This window comes from Penicillium oxalicum, chromosome VI, assembly GCF_001723175.1.
Source record: "Penicillium oxalicum strain HP7-1 chromosome VI, whole genome shotgun sequence".
Taxonomy (NCBI): domain Eukaryota; kingdom Fungi; phylum Ascomycota; class Eurotiomycetes; order Eurotiales; family Aspergillaceae; genus Penicillium; species Penicillium oxalicum.
In genome coordinates, this window is record NC_064655.1 from 94,397 (window position 1) to 115,440 (window position 21,044).

At 48.3% G+C, this 21,044-nt stretch overlaps 7 protein-coding genes across 7 annotated transcripts; 2 read left to right on the forward strand and 5 right to left on the reverse strand.

The window, feature by feature from the left end:
• Window positions 1-109: 109 nt before the first annotated feature.
• On the reverse strand, window positions 110-1,228 carry POX_f07365 (uncharacterized protein; the record flags this gene model as incomplete). Its single annotated transcript, XM_050116170.1, has 2 exons — window positions 110-925; window positions 980-1,228. The coding sequence occupies 2 exons, from the start codon at window positions 1,226-1,228 to the stop codon at window positions 110-112; spliced, it is 1,065 nt and encodes a 354-aa protein (XP_049966309.1).
• Window positions 1,229-1,645: 417 nt separating this feature from the next.
• Window positions 1,646-3,180, reverse strand: POX_f07366 (uncharacterized protein; the record flags this gene model as incomplete). Its single annotated transcript, XM_050116171.1, has 4 exons — window positions 1,646-1,789; window positions 2,242-2,426; window positions 2,492-2,591; window positions 2,641-3,180. The coding sequence occupies 4 exons, from the start codon at window positions 3,178-3,180 to the stop codon at window positions 1,646-1,648; spliced, it is 969 nt and encodes a 322-aa protein (XP_049966310.1).
• A 317-nt stretch (window positions 3,181-3,497) lies between these two features.
• POX_f07367 (uncharacterized protein) lies at window positions 3,498-10,310 on the forward strand (the record flags this gene model as incomplete). Its single annotated transcript, XM_050116172.1, has 7 exons — window positions 3,498-3,886; window positions 5,698-5,722; window positions 6,009-6,928; window positions 9,640-9,826; window positions 9,879-9,978; window positions 10,059-10,252; window positions 10,299-10,310. 7 exons carry the CDS (start codon window positions 3,498-3,500, stop codon window positions 10,308-10,310), a joined length of 1,827 nt encoding a protein of 608 aa, XP_049966311.1.
• A 1,673-nt stretch (window positions 10,311-11,983) lies between these two features.
• POX_f07368 (uncharacterized protein) lies at window positions 11,984-12,136 on the reverse strand (the record flags this gene model as incomplete). Its single annotated transcript, XM_050116173.1, has 1 exon — window positions 11,984-12,136. One exon carries the CDS (start codon window positions 12,134-12,136, stop codon window positions 11,984-11,986), a length of 153 nt encoding a protein of 50 aa, XP_049966312.1.
• Window positions 12,137-14,173: 2,037 nt separating this feature from the next.
• Window positions 14,174-15,141, reverse strand: POX_f07369 (uncharacterized protein; the record flags this gene model as incomplete). Its single annotated transcript, XM_050116174.1, has 2 exons — window positions 14,174-14,261; window positions 14,663-15,141. The coding sequence occupies 2 exons, from the start codon at window positions 15,139-15,141 to the stop codon at window positions 14,174-14,176; spliced, it is 567 nt and encodes a 188-aa protein (XP_049966313.1).
• Window positions 15,142-16,070: 929 nt separating this feature from the next.
• Window positions 16,071-16,202, reverse strand: POX_f07370 (uncharacterized protein; the record flags this gene model as incomplete). Its single annotated transcript, XM_050116175.1, has 1 exon — window positions 16,071-16,202. The coding sequence occupies one exon, from the start codon at window positions 16,200-16,202 to the stop codon at window positions 16,071-16,073; it is 132 nt and encodes a 43-aa protein (XP_049966314.1).
• A 981-nt stretch (window positions 16,203-17,183) lies between these two features.
• On the forward strand, window positions 17,184-17,810 carry POX_f07371 (uncharacterized protein; the record flags this gene model as incomplete). The annotated part of the gene is made up of 1 exon (XM_050116176.1): window positions 17,184-17,810. One exon carries the CDS (start codon window positions 17,184-17,186, stop codon window positions 17,808-17,810), a length of 627 nt encoding a protein of 208 aa, XP_049966315.1.
• Window positions 17,811-21,044: the final 3,234 nt, after the last annotated feature.

The following is a 21,044-nucleotide window of genomic DNA, read 5'->3' on the forward strand; positions in this document are numbered from 1 at the left end:
CGATACATAGGGCAGTATCCCTAGTCATACAGGTGCGCTCATTGACTAGTAACTGCTCACTTTGCCTCACGAGCAGTTGAACCCCTTCAAGCGCTCCTTTTTCCACTGCCTAACATAGAGGTGGATCTCCGCCTCTCGGATTGATGTTAATGCCGCGGAAGTTGAGAAGCATCTTCAAAGCATCAATTCGTCCCAATTGCACAGCGACTTGCAAAGGAGATCGCCGTCCAGCTAGAATATTCACGTCCACCCCTGGTGTCGCAAGGCAGGCCTGTGAAATTGACGTATCCATTCTCCATACGGCGTGATGTAGAGAGCTCGAGGAATCCCCATACTTGCCGCGACTACCGACGAAGTTAATGTCCACGTCTTTGTGCCCGGGAAACCTTCTGGTGATTTCCGCGAACTGCGAGCGTGAAGCCACCCACAGCGGCGTATTGCCATCCCTGTTGGTAGAATTCGCGTTGATACGTGGATGGCCAAGAAGCAGATCAACGAGCTCCAGGGGTTTCATCCGGACTGCAAGATGAAGCGGCGTGTCACCATTCTGATCATACCTCTCGAGATCGAGGTTCTTCTGCCCGAGGAGTAGCTTGACGGCATTCAGAGACCCATGGGCCATAGCCTGATGTAGTGATAGGTCATCGCTGTCCAAGTTATGCCGGTCGAAGGCTGATAGGCAAGCCGGATCGACCGACATCACCTCTATCATCGAGGCCTTGTTTGCGTGGCAGGCCCAGTCTCTTGGTGAGTAGCCGTGATGATCCTTGATATCTCGGTCTTCTCCATGAGATAACAGCAATTTTGCCACTCTAATTCGGCCCCCGAAAACTACTAGGTGAAGCGGGGTTCGGCCTTGTTCATATCGGATGTTTACGTTAAGCCCGGGCCGCTTTAACACGCTCTCTACGGACGCATAGGTCCCCTATTTGACAGCATACCACAAAGCACTCTCCTGTGCCCGGTTTTGGAGGTTAACTTTCAAATCTGGCTGATTCAGTAGAAGTTTAATCACCTCCCTCGACGAATACTTGATCGCTCTCATCAAGGCAGTTTTCCCCCGGAAGAAGGCGTTAATATTGGCGCCGTACAGCAGTAAATCCTGTGTAAGAGCGCAAATATTGGCTTTAGCCGCTAGATGGAGATGGCTGTTGCGATATTTGACGTTGAACTTGAGAACAAGGGGGCCGCATTCGGTAGCAGAGATCCAGGCATGATCTTGCGACATAGTGTAGTGGGGGTGGAGTTATATAAAAAGTGCTGTATCGTCGGTTGAATACTCGCTGGTGGTGTAAGCGGCCTTATATAGCAATCGATATAGAGTCATGAGAATTGGTGTGCAGTAAACGGGGCTCGGCGTACGACTGTAAAGATCCTATTAATAAACAAAGCTCCTAGGAGGGCTTGGATGGTTTCCAGGGACGCACCAAAGACGCCTGGGGCTTGATAAGGGCCGCTGGGAAACCTTCAGGTGATCCTAGGGACCAAAGTACAGCTCCCTGGAGCCTGTGAATCTCCAGGATCCAGCCAGTGGTCCTGACTCTGGAAAATGGTTATTCGCAAGAATCGGATCTCAGATCGCTTTGAGAAAGCGATCTCGAAAACCCCCTCAGGGCGATTATAACCTATACAGTGTGCTCGAACTTCACTTCTTATCAACTCTCCCGAGACTTCGAACTAGATCAGCGATCACATCGACAAGAACGACTTTGCCATCATCTTGTGTCTCGACGGTCCGTTCCATCGTAACGGCGGGGTCTTCTAGAGCGTGCTTTGTAAGGCCCACTCCCTAGCCAAAGGGCTGTGATCAGAAACGGTGGGATTTTGTCAAATACTTCTAAGTAACTGAGAACCATAAGTTTAGGAAGCATAACAGCCCCTAATATCGAAGGACATGAAGTTCTTATGCGATCTGTCGGTATTCGATCTATCTTGCCTTGTGTGCAATGAGACGCTAAAGGTGAAAAAAAAAGCCATCCGGTCTTCCAGCGATTGTACGCATTTACAGTTCGAAGAGAATACACTAACTTTATCACTGTCTCTTCCTCGTGCATTCCAGAACTTAATGAAAACGCCGACTCAGTCTCGTCCGGTACGGTCGAAAAATTCGACTCTATGGCAAGCGGTCTTATTGGCGACATTCACGAGAGCTTTTAATTCCCCATTTGCCACTGGCAGCTGAAGATACGGACTCTGAGGCTATTTAGCAACCGCTCCTGATGTGGAGTGTATATGACTCACATGAGATAGCTGTTCCGCGTTAAGACTCCTTAGTGCTCTAGGGAGTTCCTGTATAGCGTCGCTCCATGGAAACGGGGGGGGATTCTTTTTCATTAGCCGTTCGACAATGTCCGCTAACGAAAAAAGCTTGATGCTCGCTGCGTCCATTTCTGGAGCTGTGATCTCACAGCTGTGTTCCAGATTTGCTGTCGGGCCCGTGTTAGCGCAACATTCTTCCAAGAAGCGGCCGAATTTCCCCACCGGCACTTACCAATCTTGACTTGACCTGACGGAGTGAGGAGGATGGATTCAGCGGTCAGAGCAGCCAACGCTTTTCCTCGATCACAGAGATACTTGATCCCCACCAAGACCTGCCAGACCTTAGTCATGATCCTTATCCAGTGTCAGAGCTCAACTTACTGGCTTGACGATCGCGGCAATTTCAGCTTCTGTGATCGGACATTGTGAAGCCAAGATGTGATTGACTGAGATCTCCACGGGTTCCCATACTAAGAATGCATCATCTCCATGATAGTAACATTCAAGCAGGCTCAAGAAACTCGGGTGGGAGCTTTGGCTCATTGTTTCAATCAGTGGGGCCACTGGGCCGTTCTGGTTCACCCATTGCTGAATGTTCACGAACTCGGTCTTCTTAGTTATTCGACGGGCAAGGCATAGGCGGTGCCCTTGGAAAACCCCCACGATGGGCTCGTATGTCTGCCAGGGATCCTCGGATACTTGGTGAATCGCATAGTGTGATACGCGGTGATTCAGCCCTATAGCTTGCGAGGCATGACGACCTTCTGCCTCTATGACCACACGTGGAGCAGAGTTCTGACTCAGCATGCCCTTCCAATTAGGTTTGTCTGTATTCCAGACACGCGAGGCACGAAAATCCTGATTTGAATTCATCTCGACGGTGAAGTACGGTGATACATCAACGTGCCGGTTGCTCAGCATGCGTTGCTCAGTGCAGCGCTCTCTTATATATATCCTAACACGAGGAGCTAGCGGAAAAGTCTAGCCCTGCTATCCCAAATGACTAGATACTATGATGTGGATGCGGCCGCGTAGACGCAATTTATTGATGGCCATTAATTACTATTTCCCGGACGACCCACATGTACTTCCACTCGTAGCCTGACCTCATTTAAAGGCGAAGACGATGATATCTAATTATGGCCCAGGGCAGGTGAGTGGGCCCGCCTCAAAGCAAGCATCGTCTATTTATGCGCATGAAACCACCATTCAATGCTTTTGCATACGGTTTGGCAACAATGTCAATGTCCCCTCCAAAGCTTTCGCATTCCTCTAAGAAGACCATTGACCGCGAATTCCATCTTCTGGGTGCTCTTAGAGAGATCCATTCAGACCCAGATACTGTTGCTTTTCTTGACCGTGCCCAGAGTCACATCGGTATGACTCGTGTGTCTAGCCTTCGGGGGCCCTTCCAAAGGTCTCTTATGCATTATGCCGCAATGGGGAACTGCACGGAAATGCTTCGATTTTTATTACGGGAGGGTGCATCGCAAAATGATCCTGATGGAAACAAGCGAACGCCCCTCTCGTGGGCCGCTGAGTACGGTGCACTAAACGCAGCCATAATTCTGGTGCAAAGTGGTGCCAAAGTGAATCAGACGGATGACATGTTCGCAACACCCCTGACGTGGGTCATACAATTTGGGCCAGGAGATCAATCAGCCATAGCCGCATATCTAAAAGAGCATGGAGCAATAGAGAAGGGTTTCAAAAGGCGCTGGATCTGGGCGAAGTTGGGACTGCTAGGAGATCGAGCCAATGGCGGTTTTGCAAAAATATGAAGCTAGAATTGGTCTAACTTGAAGAGTCGCGAGCGTTAGTTCCAGGCATGTCCGAGAGGAGCTATCTAGAGTCAGGAGTAGTAGGGGTTATCAGATTTCCTGAGAAATCCGCGTTCTGTGTATATTGCGTTATAAACAGAAAACAGGAGATCTGTAATTTAGACCTGTTGTGATTTCCATTGGTGCACTATATGGTCCACTTCACTGCGTCCCAATAGAAATCGATCGTTCTCACGTGATTTCGGCACCCATGCTGCAAGACTGCCACACGCTACCGTCTATATTTCCTTGGTGTTAGAATCTAGGGGACGAAGAAGATAAGAGAGAGGGATTATGAGGCTAAGTTCCCTAGAGGCGAAGGAACCTATCTAAGCTATGGAGACAAAACTATCAAACACTTGGGCTATATTATCTTAGCACAACATTGACGGTCATTGAGAAAATATTTTCAGACGAATTCCAATGGTATTCCTTACACCTATTTACCCAGGATATTTCTATGCCTCCATTCATTTTCCCAGTCTTCGCCGAAATTGTTCGACTACAGAAACTCCACCTCATCCCAGACATCCTGTGAAACGTCCTGCCATTCTCCCGACTTCAAGTTTCTGAGCATCTCGTTATCAACAATATCAAACTTGTGGCCTGCCTATCTGCCGCTAGCCAGATATGCACCACGTTGGATATCCGTCAAGGTATCAGTCGACCAACAAATTCGCATGAGAACGAGATGACCGATGGTTATTTCATATTTGATCTTGGATCCAAGGACATATTCATGGGTAGTGAAGTTCCTCAGCACTTGATTTTCCGAACAAGTGGCCCTTCCAGGGACGACTGAAGTCGATTCCTGCTCCGCGTGATCTCCGTTGACCTCCATGTAAGACTACCACTCAAAGTCTCGCTCGATTATATCGAACCGTAGTTCGCTAGGAGTTGTATTGAGTTTGGTGGAGATGAGAGGGTAGCTGTATACTTGCATTGCAACGGGGAGGTCCTTCGGATTCAAGGAGTCACCAATGCAGATAAGCGGAGCGCGAGGCCAGTCCTCCTCAATAAGGTCGCCGAGGATGTCCGACCATGAAGAAAAAAGCATTTCCGGTAACTTTCTAGTAAACAATCTTGCTGTAACTGGCATTTGGAAGGGCAAGTTACCAGCTAGTGTTGACACATTGTTGATTGGTAAGTAATCCCTTGGCCGAAGGAAAGAAGGGAAGATAGAGGGGAGACTGAGGCAAAGCTGAAAGCGAGCTGAGGATCAAGCCTCGAAGCAGCTTTATGCATTTACAGCCATGGGTAAGAGGTGAAAGGCATCGATAAAAACTTTCGAGTACAGAATACGCTTGAGACTCTCAGGCGAGGTTTAGTAAACATCCAACGGTACTGTGCAGTAATGTGTGTGTGTGTGTAAGTCACTACCCTAATTCGTTTCAATTGCACCGCCTTGAGATCCCGGCAGCTTTCACTAAGCGCCCAGGAGCAAGCGGGCACTGCGATGGAAGTAGAAAATGTCCACAAGTCTATATAACACATCAACCCAAATGCATACCCTCATTTCTGAAAATCTAGTCTTCTTCAAGCTGTACCACCAGCTCTTCAACATGTTGTTGCAACTATCAACAGAACTTCTATTCTGGATTTGCTAATACCTCGGCAGGGGCGAGATCCTGAATCTTTGTCTCGTATGTCGCGCAGCTTCTCGGTTATTTCACGACGCGCTATTTCAACAATCCCAGAGCAGCAGACAACCAGCCTTATGGCGTGCTGTAGCTCATGGAAGGGTGGATATTGCTTCGGAGATCATGGCACTCACCAGGCCAGATGTTAATGCCACATATAGGGGGCTTACGGCACTCTGCGTGGCAGCCGAACGACGCGATAAAGCGGCCATTGATTTGCTGTTGCAGCAACCTACAATCAATCCCAATCATTCAGTCTTCCCTTACCTTAAACTTCTTTCTCTTGCAGCGGGAAAGGGGCGACCTTGGTGTGGTGGAGCAATTACTCCGTTTCCCCACGATCGACATCAACCGCCAGGACTCCCGGGGAATGACACCGGCCATGCACGCACTTATGTCTGGTGAATTTTATAACCTGCAGCTTCTACTCATGGATGATCGGACAGATGCGAACATCACCAATATCTGTGGCCAGACGTTACTGCACTTGGCTGCACGCAGGGCCAATGCTGTAGCAATTCAGATCCTGGTGCGCCATGCACGTATCGACGTCAATTGCCGCAACGCAGAGGGTGAAACTCCGCTTCTTTTGGCTGCAAAGCAAACCTGCTGCGATAAGTCCGGCCAGGCAGTCCTTTCCTTACTTGACTCTGCCAACGTCGATATTAATACTCGAGATATTAGCCGTCGAACCCCTCTTTGGTACGCTGCGGAGGGGCACGACGATGATTTGGTGTGCGTCATTCTGCAGAGGTTAGATGTAGACTTCTGCGGCGATCAGGACTCAGTAACTCCGTTGACACTTGCGGTTCGGAGGGGCCGCGAAAGCATTGTGAAACACGTCCTATGCCATCCTAATTTTTCTATCCCGGTGACTGGAGCTGCGGTTTCTCCAATGTGGGATGCATGTCGTTTAGGGAACCTGAATCTCGTCAGGGAGCTCTTGCGCTGGAATGTGATTGATGTCAATCAAATGGGCCCTACGGGAACTAGCCCTCTCCAGGTGGCTATAATAGGGCAACATGTGTCGATCGTTCGCCTTCTCTTAGGCCAGGGAGACCGAGTGTCAGTCAACGACCGGGGACCACAAGAATGGTCAGCGCTTACATTCGCTGCTGCGGCTGGGCACGACGAGATTGTTTCATTGCTACTAGGTAACCCTCATATAGATGTCAACCACACCGACGATCTGGGAAGGCGGCCATTGTGGTGGGCCGTTCATGGAGTGCATTTGAAGACTATACATTTGTTGCGGAGAGATTCTAGTACTTGTATAGCATGGATCGAAATCAGTTTCATCATTTGAACACAGAGATTATTTCCCAAGGGCCCGCTTTCGAGCACGCTAAGCTATATATAGTTAGTTCTGGTTTCATGGGCTGGATCGTATTGAAAGATCAATTCATGGACCATGACTGTTAATATAGAATGACGTCATTTTCCAGTTCGCTCATATGACCATATCCTACTTGGCGACGATATTCGCTACTTTCTATTCAAGTATTATCATGCTCAAGCATATACAGACACGTTCAGGTTTGCCTTCAATATTAGAGACAACAGAGTTGTTCTTTCAACTCTTCTAAGATATGTCCAGATTGACTATATATAGTTACTCTCGTATTTTAGATCATGCCTTGGTTCGGAACGGTAAAATCGAAAAGAGCAAGTAGGCTAATGTTACGTATTATTGTTTCTGAACTTGTTATAAGTCTGTCTAAAGGTCGAGAGTTTTAACCGATCAAGGGCTTGAACTGTATAGCATAATAAAAAAAGGTAGTGATATAATATAGTAAGGGATTTTTGACAGCCTACAGAATTATGTTTATATACTACTTGTGAAATATAGATAGTCACAAGTAGATAAGGCGGAAGTAAACTACTTAATAAAAATATGAAGTATAAGTCGTAACAAGTACTATATATTAGAAAGAAAAAGGTTGTCACTAGTGCTAGGGAAAGAAACTTGAATCAATAGCCCTTGCATCTGGTCGCCACTCGGCCGCACCAGCCTTTTCGAGAATTTTCACCACATCTCCAAATCGTTTGTCCCGCGCTACAGCTAGTGCAGTGCCATATTACCCACGTTCGTTCAGGTTCGCACCGGCATTCATCAACAAGATCACTATCTCTGTATTTCCATACTACGCGGCTCCTAGCAATACGCTACCATAATAGCTGCCAGCTATATTTATATCTGCGCCTCGATCTAGGAGCAACTGCACTAGCTCCACGCTCGTGCGTCGAGCAGCCGCCTAAAGTGCGCAGCCATACCAGGAGAACCCTCCAGCATTAGGATTTGCTCCTTGGTCTAGGAGTGCTCTAGCAATTTCCGAATTCTCCCGCTCAGAAGCCTCGTATAATTAACGGTCCAAAGATCGTTAATCCATGATTTTCTTTGAAGGTTAACTAAAGGCTTTGTAAGAGTATATCCTGATTTTGACTTCTAAACCACATTTTTCGTATTAGTTAACGATAAGATTGAAGTCGTTCGGGATATACAGCACTTACTATACAAGTTTAGGATTATTTGAATTTAGGGTGGGAATTTGAGAAACATAGGAAAAGGGAAGCTTTTTAAGATTTACCTACTTTTGCTGCCCCGCAGCGGGGCAGTATAGAAGGTGAACCTGGGCATCACAGTAGGGCCACACCCGTATTCCTGATACTGCATGTTTTCTGTTTGCCTTATTTGCATTATCAACGTTCTCGAAGCCCTCGAGACCATACCAGATTATTACGGATGCTACATTTAAGCTGCTTTTTTACAGCCGTATGGGAATATCGCCAAGAAAGGGGTTCGAGGGTCGGTTAACTGTAATAGGTATAGCGCAGTTTAAAAGAGACATTGGGAAAGAATCTCAGTGTGAAGGTGGTGAATCTGATTTCGATCCATGCTGTAAGAGGCGTAAATTGAAAATGCTTCTGCGGTGAAAACGGCTGGCCAGGGCCGATATAGATATTGCATTCTTTTCGCCCCACAATATATCCAAAGCTATTCAAAAGTGAGCATTCTGTTTAATGAATTTCTCCAATATAAACAATTGGTGAGAGGCTCCCAGAGTAGACCCTGTAGCACTTCATTTGACCGTCTTGGAATTCCTTTTCAGAACTGCACAAAGATTTGCCAGTCGATATTGAAACACTGTCTCCTGGTGAGAGCGATCTGACCCCAAGGATGCCAGTCTCTGGTGGATCCATTTTGTCTTCATCATACTAATAGGTACAGAGTTCGGCTCAACAGAAGCCGGTAGAGGACTATATAAAAGTTAAATAAGGCTTCGGAAACGAGTTGTCCACTTGGGTCAATACTCACCAGTAGAAAATGGTTGGCCCTCGCTGGAAAAATGATCAAAATCAACGCTACGTTCTTGTTTCGCTGACCTGACCAACGATTTGGTAGTCTTAATTTCTTGGCACTGCAAGCTCCACCAGTGATGATGGGTAGATATCGACGGTATTCGCGGGAGGTAGTACATAGAAGGGCACCATCTGGGTTGGAGCTATCAGTGCTCACATCGGCTTGTCAGAACACCCGACGGCTGAATCACAGCATGGTGCATCATGCCATGTCTGAACACCACTCACGAATCGCACACAAAAAGGTACAGAGCCAGCAAGGGCTTCTTGCCTGCCCACAGTCCGGTCATCACATGGATGGTAGCGAACTTCTGGACCGACCGGACAAGCAACACTCAATCAGCAACCCAGTAAGGAAAGCTATCAGAGGCTCTCCAAAGGCGTTGCTTCTCCCCGTTCTTTGCCAGTTGCCCAACATCTCAACAGTGCTGCTCGTGGGGCAAGAGTGCCATGGGACACGTACTGGCCGATCATGAACTGCGATATCGCAGGCCCAGTGATCATTGCTGAGCATCGCTCCGCCCATCGCGGCTGCAGGCGATCCGACGCTATCCTGCCAGGAATGCCGAACGGCCTATTGCACGATTCGAATATGTCCACCACTCCAACATCCTCTCCTCCCGGGAGTGCTATCTGGATGCTTCATTTGTCTACGCATTCGTGGAGGACTTTCCACTCTCACTCGGACACCTTGTGACCTCCACTATCTTCCCTTCGGAGCTGGAGCTGGGTGCAATTCTCGCTCAGGTCTGCATCAGTTCTAGGGCTTATATGTGGCATTCTTGCTGATCACCCACAGATACTGGCTGGCTTAGAGTTCCTTGGCAACTTTGGACTCGCGCATCAATCTCTACCATGCAATGAGATTCTCCTCGGTTTAGACGGAATGATCAAAATTGGTGAGTACTGCTTGTCTAATGGTTTGTCCTCAGGCGGGAAGCTGCTGACTGCTTGGCTGCATGTCTTGAGACCTGTACAGAATGCTCCCCGCGCGAGTCACATGCACGACATATCGCTGCCATCTCGCCTATGGCCATGTTGCTGATGCAGAAGGGGGAGAAAGGTGCAGGAACCGCCGGGGTACACGACGCGGGTCGATGGCCGGTCGATTCGGACGCTGTCAGTTTCCTATCCGCAGCATCGGTAGCGGGGTCTATTTTCACTTTGCGACAGGTATGTAAGGTATCTGCAGGCTGTGGTTGTCTCTAATCCTCTCCAGCATCCCTGTTAGGGTGTCTGTATCGCAGGACAGAGAACCTGTTGGCTAGGCAGAGAGTTCAAGTCTATGGGGTCTGATTTCAAAGACTGAATCTTGGGGTCCGGGTAGACTCCACTAGTTTCCACAATATATACATGGAGGTTCCCGCGTACCGAATCCCCACAGTCCCACATAACACCTTAAGGGTTGTTACCCTAAGGCGGCGCGGGGTCGATTCGACCGTGAATCGTCTTGAGTCACCACATGTGACTTGCGCTGTGACAATCCCCTCGTGTTAAGACGTCGGCCCGCTTCGGAACTCATTCGATTGGCACGGATACTACTCGTCACTGCAGAGGTAGACTGTATAATGGGAGTCTCGCTCTAGGCCGAATCATCAATCATACCTATCGCCGGGTTCAGGCCCGTTTAGGACATTACTTATCATGTATCAAAAAGGGTGCGATGTTGCAACAGCAACTGGCTAATCTGTAGGCCTCTTGACATGCTACATCCTCTGCCGTTCATGTGGAAGCGGCATTGAATTGTAAATGTGACGCGTCGATTAACAAAGTTATCGATAATGTTGACTTGGCACTGTTGGTGTCTGTTTACGCGATTATGCCAGCGAGCGGGAGTGGGGCGATAAGTTATCACGCGTCGGTGCTTGATAAGCCAGCAGTCCCGGATTAAATTAAGGCCAGGGGTTCAACTTCATTTAGGGAGTTGAACCCAGGTTGAACCCCCCGCACCACGGTCCTGTTTTGCCTTCACCAGCACTCCCTCTCTAGACTTCATTCACGCGTCTATTCGTGACTTACGTGGTTATTTAGCTTAATATTACATTTAGGGTGGCTATCGAGTAATTATATGATGGGCAGACCCTATTTCCTAGGTGTTTAATCAGCACGTAGCTGAAACGATAATCTAGCCTGTGTATACATATATCAATACACTACAACACTGTCAAAGGAGCGCACCAGCCATCACGCGGTTCTACATATAAGGTCTGAAAGAGCTACGCAGTAACGCTGCGTAATATCATATTCGCCTGGAATTGCACAACGTAAATATTGTAGTGGGGGATTTGGTTGCATGTACTTAACGGCGGATGTTCGGTAGTAGGAGATGCCTGAGAGCCTTACCGTCGAGAAAGGTTAACTGGGACCTAGCTTGCGGGATGGATCATCATCACACTTGATCAACAGTTTGGACGGAGGATTCTGGACAGTCTTTACAGTCGGATTCCTTACACTTGCAATGTCACACTCTTTTTGATTCCTGCCTTTGGTACCTGACATCGGATCTCACGATTACCTTGGAGGATTTCAGGACTTGCGTGCTTGTGGGTTTGGTTTGGTTCCTCTATGACTCGACCTGTCTGGTGAGATCAGACTACCGTGAGCATTCCCCTCTTCAATATCTACTTTATCAACAGTATTCGTGTTACGGCGTGGCCGAACAATATTGCGATACCATACTATATATACCGGACTCTGGGCGGTATCCGCAACTGCGGATATTAGTGATTTTTTATGGTCTTCTTGGTTAGTGTCCGCCCAGAACGCTTCCGTAACAATTCGCGCAGAATCAAGTACTGTAAAGCCGTCTAAGCCTACTGAATTGAAAGCCACCCAGGAATAGGAAGTACGGATACTGTAACGGGCCAGAGCCCGATGTTGATCACGTGTGTCACGTGAAGGCTTCTATACTTGGCCCTCGAGACCCCATGTGTTTTTACTTTTCCTTAAGCTTTCGATAGGCAGATTGTCGGCCACGCCCAATTGAATCAAGTTCGGCTTGAGCCCTTCACAGATACCAATATTTAGCCGCACACGACTAGCCCCTACACTCACCATAATGCCTTACTACCGGCTTATCACATTATCTGACTTGAAAAATTTGTAGTTCAAAGCTCAGAGGTAGAAAATTACTCAACGGTGAAGGTGACTATGGGTGGGGCCAAGTGGGCCGGTAGCCCAAGGGGAGGAAGCTGGAACCGTTGAAGCAAGCACCGACTTACTCAGGAATTTGCTAGAACTACAACTTAGGATCCTCGTAGAACAAGATGGCGGCGAAATAGCTGACTGGAGAGTTGATGAATAGAGAGGGATGGTGAATAGAGAGGGATGGTGAATAGAGAGGGATGGTGAATAGAGAGGGATGGTGAATAGAGAGGGATGGTGAATAGAGAGGGATGGTGAATAGAGAGGGATGGTGAATAGAGAGGGATGGTGAATAGAGAGGGATGGTGAATAGAGAGGGATGGTGAATAGAGAGGGATGGTGAATAGAGAGGGATGGTGAATAGAGAGGGATGGTGAATAGAGAGGGATGGTGAATAGAGAGGGATGGTGAATAGAGAGGGATGGTGAATAGAGAGGGATGGTGAATAGAGAGGGATGGTGAATAGAGAGGGATGGTGAATAGAGAGGGATGGTGAATAGAGAGGGATGGTGAATAGAGAGGGATGGTGAATAGAGAGGGGTGGTGAACAGAGGTAGAAGCACAACCGTCACGAATTCGGGCGCCTGCCAGAGCGGACAGTACTAGCGTATCGGAAATTCACTCTAATCCGAATGACTAACGTGGTTGCTTTCTTGCTGCTCCTGAACTTCGCCCTAGGCGGATCGGAAGCTCGTCTCTACTGTATATCAACCGAATAGCCGAGGACAGATTCCTAATCGAGCATCGCTACAACTACTAAGCGTCAATTATCCTAGTCGCAGTCTCGCAGATAGCAAATAGCAGTAACGAGAAGCGCTCTACATGGAGGAGACAGTGTCGAGATGCTATCGCTGCCTATGTCCGTAAGTTTGTGGCGCCTCCACTGGACCCCACACTGACCCCTTGACCGTAAATGATTACCTTGGCGTTGTGGTCGACCCTGCCCTGGTTCGACTCCAACCGTCTCTGGAGGATGGATATGCATAGTCTGTCGCGGAACCAATGGCCTTCTTGTTGAAATCACCTCTTAGCAGCAGCAGCGTGAAAAACTTACAAATAATCTGCAAAGAACTCGGCTAGTTACTAGAAGCAACTACGCCTGCCGACGGGTTTTAAACCAGAACTAAGCCAAATCACCCGAGGACAGATATACGTTGAGTATTTTTACTGCGGCTATTCTACTACTAACGGACTTGGAGTCCTAGCCCCCTAGTCCGCACGAGGGAGTGAATAGCCCCTTAAGTTCGAGAATACGCGATCTCGAGTCTGCTAATAGTGGGCTCCACGATAAGCTAGACAGCCTGCGGACGACGCTTGAAGAGTCTAACAGGGAGAGAGAAGACCTTAAAGGTCGGATAAGTGACCTCGAAAGCGAAATAGAGACGATGCGATCTCAAAATTGCTCAATTAAGGGCGACTTAACACGTACAGCCCATGTCCTCCCGAAGGCTCTCCATTTGTTACAGGCCACTAAGAGGGTGAATATCACGACGAGCGCCGAAAACCCGTCAGTTGCCGCAACGCATTATGACTGGTCACTAGAGATTGGAAGTCGCCCTGTCAGGCTCGCTAGCGTTTTGGATATATAGATAAATTATGTTTTAAACCACGATATCTCTTTCATGTTCTCTATCAGCATCCTCCTTGTACAATACTTCTTTACACTAGTTAGCCCCTTTACGATACCTCAACTCACGCTTTTAAAACTCTAACCGTGATCTTTGAAAACCTTAACTATGATAGCGACGTTGATGGCATCTAAGACTCCATTCGGTTTTGAAAGTCCTCCCACAATTAGATTATCGACACCAAAATGCGCCCTGCTCAGTGACGCGAGAACCCGGCAATAAAAACCGCCGAGATAGGGTCGGAGCGAAACCAAAGCTCTGTCCGTGGTCGCCCACGGTAGACATAGTAAGATTTGGACGAACCGTATCTGCGACTGGGCCGCTATGGGGTCGATAATTTGCCGCATGATGCACAGTATGAGAAGACCTGGGCAGAGGCAACGTGCTCCCATCTGACTTCATGTTGGTCACTAGAAAATTCAGTATTAGCAATGTCGGCAGTCCTGCTGAGCTCAAGCCATCTTCAACCGACTGAGCATCAGTAGACGGCTGGCCTGTCGCGTCGATAGTCAGATTCACCAAACACTAGAGCGCAGTGGGGATTTTTGTATTCATACCTTTCGCTCCACTAGAAATTCCGATAAGGGACGAAAAACTCGGCAGGTTTCGGATTGGCACATGCTTATTGGAGTCTGGGGGTGACGGCGCGTTGGACAGAGAAGGCTCGACAGAACGCTCTAATAGGCGAGATGTTCAGCAACTGCAGCGCTAGTAACTGGCATAAGACATTGACAATCCGTTCTTCCGACGAAGGAGGTCAATAGGTCCTCGAACCATGGAAGAGTGAACGGGAACTAAAAGAATTACTCACCTGGCGCTCCAATCAGGCACTTCGGGCACTTCAGAAATTTCATGCTCTTCAGGCTCTTCAGATACTCCAGGTACTTCGGGCACTTCAGGCACTCCAGGCTCTTCAGGCTCTTCAGGCACCTCAGGAACTTCGGACCTCTCCGGTAGTGCGCGCGTATCTTCCACCATCAAATTAGTCTCGGTCTGTTCTTGAGACGGCTTCGGCTGCTCAGACTGGATCGGGGAGGAAATTCCCGTTGTAAATTCTTCATCGTTGGCATCTCCGTGTGATTGCCGCGAGAAGCTTGCACTGCTGTGACTGTATTGTGAACATGACCGTAGGTCGATAACGTTGCCAACATCATCCAATGATGGACGGAAAGAGTTCTCCGCGTCCACCATGTTCCCCTGTGTATTTTCGAAGCATGATAAGCTTGACTCCACCTCGTCGTTAAGACCATCGGATTTCATAGCCTCCCAGGCTCCCATGATTCGCCTCATAGCCAGGGAGAACTAAGTCGGATCAACTGTTGATTTCTCGCTAGAAGTTGATAAGACAGGCCTGGTCTCCCTAGCATCGTCCGCAGGAGAGGGCTTTCTCTTCTTATAACTAAGGTGACCGAGCCCTAAGAAGTATAGCTTCGTCTGCAAGGAAGAGTAGCTCCGCTATATACCAGTATCTAATTAGTACTTCTCCTCGATAGATTTCTACGATAAGCCCGAATTCTGTTCGAACCAGTCGCCCAAATTGTTAGCTTCATCATCAGTCCACACAACGCCTCGACCGTTTGCTAGGTTCACTATTAGCAAAAAACCCTATACAGATACTTCCGGATTCAACTCACCCTTGCGCTTTTTCCTATTACGTGAACGGGAACACTAGGCGCTCTGTAAGGACACAACGGGCGCAGTATACAAATCGGTAGAACCTTGATAGCTAGCGTCTTGTGAATAAAACGTCCTCAACCGTCTCTGGCACTAAACAAAATGGTTAACCCAGCATATCTAGGTAAAGCAACCGCTAGCGGGAGAACGAACACTAGATAACTGTCTTTCCATCGTGCTATCTGATCCATCGCAAGCCGAATAGCGTCGATCTCTACGCTAACATCACTTGAGTACGACCTCGGATTGATAATTTGACAGGGAATCGTGGAGGTTATTATGTCGTGATCAGACTTCGACAACTTTACTAATACCTTACCTTCGCGGAGGCAAAGCTAGTAGCTCCTATCGTCTTGTGGAACCGGTTCATAGATAGGAGTACGGGCAATCTCGGCCCAGTCTACAGGGATTGTCTCCGTCTCTGCGGCCTTCACGACCTGCGATTGAGGTGTGCTAAAAAAATTGCCAAGCTTATCCGCTTAGACATCGCTAGCAAGTGGCACATCAAACAAGTGCGCCATCAACATATTGGTTTGCAAGACAAGCTAATACGAGCGTAGCAACTCAAGCGTCGAATACAATCGTTTGCCGGATAGCTCAAATTGCCGCAGGCAGATACGGTCTGCAAGGGCATCCGAAATCGACCCGGAGCCTTGCTCACTGTGATTCACCAGCATTTTTGATGGTAGGACGTTGCGGACTCAAAATATCCTTGGAACTTGCCCGAAGGGTAACCTGATAGAATGCCAGCTGCCTTATGCAAGGCACCTTAGGGATGAAAGTGTTGGCAGACGGTAGGAGCGCGTATGAACGTACGCATTAACACGTGACAATCGTTTCATATATCCACCTTGGCATTTTTAGCAAGGTTAGGGGAGAGATCAACCTGTGCCGGGCCGGGCAATACTTGATCGAATACGGATAACGGAAAGTATCGTACGAACCATGGAACCTATATGGGACCTCTAGGCCAAGGGTGGATAGCCCAGAAACGGAGATGAGCACGGGATTGACGGGGCGCGCCGCACGAACCGAACCTATTGAGTCATACGGTCTAAATGGACGACTTGGTCCGAGCTTGACTATCGGCCAGGCCATCACAATGTGACTACGTGATGGGCTCGAGTAGGCCTTGCAATTACTCGCGAGTCCTCGGCTCGCGCTACTCGCGAGTCTTCGGCTCGCGAGTTCGAGTCAGAAAGTCCGGCTCGCGAGCCGTACGACGGTAATACACTAGTAATCGAGCCAATCGAACCGCGAGTTTTTCTGGCTCGCTATATATAATAATAAATTACCGGCTCGATTTTACAATACCGTACGAGCGGGAAGACTCGCGAGCCCTTGACTCGCGAGTTCGAGAGTTCGAGCCAGAAGTGCGAGCCGGCTCGCCGCGAGTAATTGCAAGGTCTAGGCTCGAGATGCCCTTATAGCATATGAGCATAAGTGCAGTGCACATTAGAAGGTGAGAAAATTGAAACATCCAGATACTGTACAAATAGAGAAAACTATTTAGGCTAATAGAACATAAGTGGATCTCCCTTTGCAGTAGTTAATGTATTAACTAACGTAATCCACGGCCGAACCGGACACACGGTCGAGCCGGACACCCACCCCAAAATCGCGTCTTTCTACCACTCTACCTAATTCAACAGCCTACCATGCCACCAATTCGCACTGAATCTTCGCAAAAATCGGCCAATCAGGAGGGCAAGATCCTTTTAGCCCTTGACGATATCAAAAATGGCCGTATCAAATCTATTCGCGCAGCGGCGAAGCTATACGACCTACCAAGTTCTACCCTATGCGATCGCGCTAAGGGTGTGATTGCGCGCGTCGATACACGCCCAAACGGCCATAAATTGACACTATTAGAAGAGGATTCGCTTACTAAATGGATACTCTCTATGGATTCGCGTGGGGCAGCGCCTAGGCCCTCTACTGTTCGAGAGATGGCCAACATCCTTCTTGCAGCGCGTGGAACCAATCCCCTATTAACCGTTGGCGTTAATTGGGCATCAACATTCGTTAAACGGCGTAATGAGCTTCGATCTCGCTACTCAAAGCGATATGACTATCAGCGCGCTCTTAATGAGGATCCAAAGAGTATAAAAGAGTGGTTTTTGATGGTACAACATACAATTGAGGAGAATGGGATTCAACCAGAGGATATCTACAACTTTGATGAGACAGGCTTTGCGATGGGCCTTATATCCTCGCAAAAGGTGATTACGCGCGCTGAATACTACGGTCGGCGATCGATTCTACAGCCTGGTAATCGCGAATAGGTTACTGCGATCGAAGCAATATGCGCTGATGGCTATACGCTGCCGCCCTGCATTATTTTCAAAGGCCAGGTTTATATCGCTAGGTGGTTTGAATTGTCGAATATCCCTAGGGATTGGCGAATCGAAGTATCGAACAATGGCTGGACCACCGATGAAATCGGCCTTCGCTGGCTTCAAAAGCTCTTTATTCCATGCACTGCTTCGCGTGTACGAGGGCGATTTCGGCTATTGATCCTTAACGGCCACGGTAGCTATCTTACACCTCAATTCGATCGAATATGTGCCGAAAACGATATTATACCACTTTGCATGCCTTCGCATTCGTCTCACCTACTACAGCCGCTTGATGTTAGGTGCTTTGCAGTACTCAAGCGTGCGTACGGTCGCTTCGTGAGCGACTTAGCCCGAACAGGCTATAATCATATCGATAAGCTTGATTTTCTTGCAGATTATCCTCGCGCGAGGATAGAAGCTTTTCAGCCGAAGATCGTTCAAAGTAGCTTCGCAGCTACTGGTATCGTACAAGTTAGTGCCGAAAGAGTGCGTTCTAAGCTTAATATATCGCTTCATACGCCTTCGCCACCATCAAGCCGACCAAGCAGCAGATCTAGCCAGTTCACACCAAAAACGCCTCGAACAGTGAAGCAGCTAGAAAAGCAGGCTAGAATGATGAAGGATCTAATAGATCAGCGGTCAAAAAGTCCTCCAAGCCCATACAAATTAGTGGTTGATAGGATTCTTAAAGGCCACTATGAAGCTTTGCATCACACTGCATTGCTATTGAAGGAGAACGCTGATCTACGCGCAGCGAATGAAAAGAAACGTCAAAAACGCACTCGATCAACTAGGCAGATTGCACACGAAGGAGGCCTAACCATCGAAGAAGGCCTACAGCTAGTTCAGCAGCCAATTCAGCTAGTAGAAGCTAATGAGGTAGTATCGCATAAGGAGGTTGATCTGCCTAATCAGCCAGTTCAACCGGCTAGGAGGGCTCCACCTACCTGCAGTGGATGTGGCCAAATTGGCCACAGGATTACTTCATGTAAAAATCGTATTATCTAGTTGAATTGATAGGTGTTGGTTGAGATATTCGATTTTAAAATATTGTAATGGGGGTGGGTGTCCGGCTCGGCCGTGTGTCCGGTTCGGCCGTGGATTACGTTATCCGGCTGTTTGCTGAGTCACATGTGGAGTTCCTTTCGCCGTTTTACCGCTTCGAGCCGGTCTTGAATCGTTCTCCACAGCCAAACGGAGCGATCGGGTTGTGTGTATTGCTGGAGAAGCTGGAGACGTTCATTGAAATCTAGAGTGGTATGAGCAGACTTTCTCCACGTGGTTTATGTGCCTGGGCAACATCTCACCTGAAAATGGTCGCTGCCTCCATAAGACTGTCGTTGAGGTAGGGTTGCTGACCAATCGAGAGTACTCAAGGAGCAGTCGTTGGCTATATTTTAGCGTATGCTGTGCCAAAACCGAGAACGAAGGTGGCTGCCCAGAGGTGGCCTGCTGCCCTCGGTATGTCGCCCTGATAGTCGCGTCTCTTTTCAACAAGGCACGTTGGAGCTTACGTCGAAGATCGTTCTGTTTCCCACGCAGAGATTCTCCTGACCGGAAGATGCGGTATTGTCTGAAGTATGCCCGCGACCTTGCCTTCCAAGACAGCTTCCGGTGGCGAGACAGCCAAGGAAGCAAGTTCCTTTCTTCAGCCTGTGACCACCTGACTGTGTTTTCCCGACTCATCGTGACATAACCATGAAGGGACAAGCTGGTACAAAGGTCTCGCAGAACCACCAGAGAACACGCAGAAAAAGACGGCATTAATAGTGCCGGTGAGGGGGAAGTGGAGGACGTGACATTATATAGCCTGGGAACCGATCTCGAAGAGCAACCGTGGTTTCAACGGACCATACTGGATTTTGGTTTCTGTGTTATAACCCTCCGGCAGTATAGCAGTGGGGACTGGTGTAGATCGACGCCTGCCTCAACGATCGCCTTTGAAGCTAAGACCGTCTGGTGCACTAGGTCTCGAGATTTGAGAGCAAAGACACTGACGACATCGGTGAAATCACTAGACCATTTTTATCATCACCGGCCTCCACGCTCAGTACTGTACCGGATGTAAGTTTCTGAGTCGGTGAAATCTCGGCTAGTCTTAGACGGTCCACGACATGCCAGAAAATACTAACATAGCTTGGCTCCACTACGACAGTCTTGCTGAGAAATACGCATTGCTTTCACCTTGCCCATGCTTGTGTGTAAAGATCAATTTCCCCGTCTCTGCGCCCCCAAATCAAGAAAAAGGTGCATCGAGAAGGTCATAATGATTTCAACGCGATTAGACCATATTAGATTAAGTCTGGATGCAGCTTGGACGATCGATGAACGTGGTAGTTTAAGCGCTTGGTTATCGGCGTCATCGGAGTACAGAGCTAAGAGAGAAATTTTTATAATGCAAATGTTGAATTTTACGAATTGAATACGTTTTCGACTCTTCTTCTTTATAGGCACAAGAACGGAGCCTAGAATATGTAATGCATCCAGAAGGATTTAATGCCATCGTTCGATTTGGAAATTGCGCCGGCGCTACTTCCCGTCCGAGAAGAGACGGACGCTCGTCAGTTCTACTGTGTACTTAACGATACTCCTTGATTTTTATGGCGCACGTCGAAACTCATAGGTGCGTTGCCAACCCGGGGAGTGAGACTGATATTTTCGCCATTCTGGTGATCCTGGCTGGACGAAAAGCTTTAGGCCATTAGGAGGTGAGGACTGGGTGGGTCTCACGAAGAATGCGAGACATCACGATCGCCGATCACTACTGTGACTGGATCGGCCGCTACCGAGCTAGTCGATCGTACTTCTTTTGCGCGCTAGCGTTATGATTGGCTAAGGGAGATACATTATCCTCATTTCATTTCCGAGGTGGGGATGTTTTCGGGCTTCCCCCGTGTGTTCATGATCAGAGTCGTGCGGTATAAGCAGGCACTTCCGGCTTTGGTGGCCGATAAACCTCAATTCAGTACTGTTGAAATTGAGCGATATGAAAAGCTTCACTGCTTAAGAAGCGGTATTCGCCGTGGATATGATCCTGCTCGTAAATAAAGTTACCCTGGTAGCCTCATCGTTTTGGGAGACGTTGAGATTGCAGCGTTCTGATAATGTCTTTGACGGGGACGGCCTCTCTCTGTCCAATAAAAGCGGCTTCATGGCAGAGACTCTTGCCAAACCGAGACT